The 3113-nt window shown below is 26.7% G+C and overlaps 1 protein-coding gene across 1 annotated transcript; it reads right to left on the bottom strand.

The window, feature by feature from the left end:
- Positions 1-102: 102 nt before the first annotated feature.
- Positions 103-1206, bottom strand: LOC135196265 (protein gustavus-like). Its single transcript, XM_064222964.1, has 3 exons — positions 744-1206; positions 401-579; positions 103-278 (listed from the first exon to the last, which is right to left on the bottom strand). The coding sequence occupies exons 1-3, from the start codon at positions 867-869 to the stop codon at positions 119-121; spliced, it is 465 nt and encodes a 154-aa protein (XP_064079034.1). The 5' UTR covers positions 870-1206; the 3' UTR covers positions 103-118.
- Positions 1207-3113: the final 1907 nt, after the last annotated feature.

The raw sequence follows: 3113 nt of genomic DNA, 5'->3' as shown, positions 1-3113 counted from the left end.
ATCTAAGGCAACTGAAAATAAGACATAGGATGTCATTAACAAAGTGGAGGAAAGGGTTCAAATATTCTTATAATAAGGCAAAGTGTTTTGAAATCACAATAAGGATAATAATAACCACCTACTTACCATAAAATTTATCTGGGACAACGAAGGTCTCATTGTTGTTTAATAATGAAGGATAAGTAATGTCCGGGTTGCCTTGCCTGGTATTGTGACACAACTTATTTCGGCCTAGGTCCCAGCCCCATGACTGGTCATTACTGCCTACCAAACCCTGGAAGGGAACAATAAGGATTAACTCACTATTGCACACTTTCTTTAAATGTGTTGTGCATACTGCAGGAGGGAAAACTTTGTTCAAATAACTAGGTGTGTGGACATGTACATAACACTTAACTGGTATCCCCGAGAATGTAAAGGTGCTTCATTAGTGGCAACCCCTACAATAGCGTGTGTACCCCGTTGCCGAGTAGACCAGTGTATTTCCCATAAATGGAGACCTTTTGTATAACTAACTTTTCCTCTTATACCATCTGTACTCTGGGCAACAGGGTGTCGATGGAACGTCATTTTGTCATCCTGTAATAATACAACAATAAGAATGATATAAAGTAACACTAAAAAAATTTTAGTTAAATCATAAAATATTACAGTTTAAACTGAAATGAAACAGTCAAATCTTAACTTCGTGAAATAACTGCCTACATATACTACAGTAAATGACAGAAATACAATTTCCGCACCTTGACAAAAATATTGAGCGATCTGTCTTCTGCATTCCATGCGTGCTTGAGTGAAGCCTCTCGTGGGATGGGCGGCATCTTGAGGAGGAAGTCTAACCGTTTGGGGCAGGTATAATCCGAGGACATTATTTTTTTTTATAAATAAATAAATAAATAAATCAAATATAAAAACATACACATACAAATACTACAAATATAATTTTAAAAAATATAAAAATTGAGTGAGTTTTTCGTTTATTCGTTTCTTAAACGAACAGTGTAAAATGCTAATTTAACTACATAAATTCCTCGATATTTATAGCACAATTGATAAAAGAAAAGATTTTACTTTGGAACGTAAAATTCCCTTCACTGCAAAAAAGTTCGTTGTCTTGCTTGTATGATCACGAAACAATAACTACTGAATAACCACCGGTTCCATGTAACGTATAAAACACCATACAAACAAACATACAAACATGGAATTAATTAATTAGTAAATAAATATTCATATTATATATATAATAATAATAATAATAATAAAATCTCACCCCCCAGTTAATATTGGGGTTCATTGATGAAAAATAAATATTTATTTTTTTTTTATTTTTTTTTTTAACTATGAAACCTTTAATTTATCTTTATTTTATCCTTCTGTAATTTTTATCATGTTTTATCTTCTATTTTACTTAATTTATATTTATATATATAACAATGATAATATATATATTGCTATTTATTTGTTATTATTATTATTTAATAGATGTATATATAAAATAATATAATATAATAATAAAAAAAATTATTTTACAAAAAAATTCATTTCCATTTTTATCATAAATAAATAAATAAACTTATAAATGTAATAAAAACGTCAATTCAATAAAATTAAGAATTGTTCAGGTGTTTCATTTTATCCAATTTTTTTAGTGGGAATATATAGTTATTACAAAAAAGAATTATTAGATTTAAAATTATAGGTAAAATAAAAAGCTGATATTCGACTTAATAATTTTTTTATTTAATTCAAATAGTAATGATATGAAATAGTACAAAAAAATTTGGTATATTCCAAGTATGTTGTAAATATTTAATTAATTTTATATTATATCTAATATTTTCTTTTGAAAGAAGTATATACAATAAATCAGTGAAAAAATCCTGGTATTGAATAATTCTTAATTTTATTAAATTCATGTTTTTATAAGTCGATATTTCTTTTGCTACAACACGCATAGTTTTTGTTATTATTTCATTTTTTTTAATAATATAACTTTTAATTATTCTATAATATTATTATTACATATAAATAAATAAATAAATATAAGAAAATATAATAATACCCATTTTTACATTATATACAATTTACAGTCTTGTATAATAAACGATAAACTGTAAAAGTAATATTTTCTTTGAAAGATAATAAATTTAACCATTTCATAATATTAATATTACTGTTATTAATGCATATCTTTATACATTTCTTGGGATATTGAATTTAAAAATTATTATATAAAGGCTCGCATTAAAAGACTGCCTTATTGTTCTAACTGGACTAGTTAGTGGTGGCGAATACGCTCTCATATCTTCATTGTATCACAGTGAACCAAGCGCCCCCACCCAAATTTGAAGATATATTGGTAGATTATATAGTGTCGGGAATGGTGATAATTTTGAAAAAAAATCAATTCTAACCGTTGTTTTCGTAAAAGGATTTTTGGTAGATTATATAGTGTCGGGAATGGTGATAATTTTGAAAAAAAATCAATTCTAACCGTTGTTTTCGTAAAAGGATTTTACCATCAAGTTTCCCGGTTCAGAACCAAAAAATATAAAAAAGAAGATATATAAGAGATATACTATTACTCAATAATGACTGTCATTACTAACAACTTATTTTTGAAAATATTTGAAAATTTAGATAACCACGAAAATGCTATATTGGGTAAAGAATGTTTATTTAATATATTTAAATTATTGATGTTAGCGGCAGATGATAAAACTCTGGAAGAAATAAATCAACAAGAAAAGACAAGAAATGCGATCATCAACGAAGTGAACAATACGTTACCATCATCGTTTGAAACAAAAACATTGTCGTGTATTTTCCCTCAAATTGTCGCAGACGACATTGATTTATTGAATTTGTTGATAAAATCAAAAATATACTGCATGCAAACAATGCAACAACGTTTAAAATAGTAATTAATACTGGAGAAAATATTGAAGATGAAACAAAAAATGATACAATTGATGCTACTCATTTATTAATGAAATATATATTTTATTCTAAAACTATAATGAATGGAAAATGGAAATATCCATTTGTACTGGAAAATACTAGAGATTTAAATTTTTCCATTTCACCCATGAAGAAATAAAAGTGCCAAT

This window comes from Macrobrachium nipponense, chromosome 23 (assembly GCF_015104395.2).
Source record: "Macrobrachium nipponense isolate FS-2020 chromosome 23, ASM1510439v2, whole genome shotgun sequence".
NCBI lineage: Eukaryota > Metazoa > Arthropoda > Malacostraca > Decapoda > Palaemonidae > Macrobrachium > Macrobrachium nipponense.
This window is presented reverse-complemented; position numbering and strand designations above follow the sequence as displayed.

What these genes read in the sequence shown, in the direction of transcription:
- LOC135196265 (XM_064222964.1), bottom strand. Translation starts at nt 869, where the DNA reads ATGTCCTCGGATTATACCTGCCCCAAACGGTTAGACTTCCTCCTCAAG. An exon ending in CGCTCAATATTTTTGTCAAG is followed by an intron (nt 580 to 743) that starts GTGCGGAAATTG and finishes GTATTATTACAG; the next exon opens with GATGACAAAATGACGTTCCA. An exon ending in CCTTTACATTCTCGGGGATA is followed by an intron (nt 279 to 400) that starts CCAGTTAAGTGT and finishes TATTGTTCCCTT; the next exon opens with CCAGGGTTTGGTAGGCAGTA.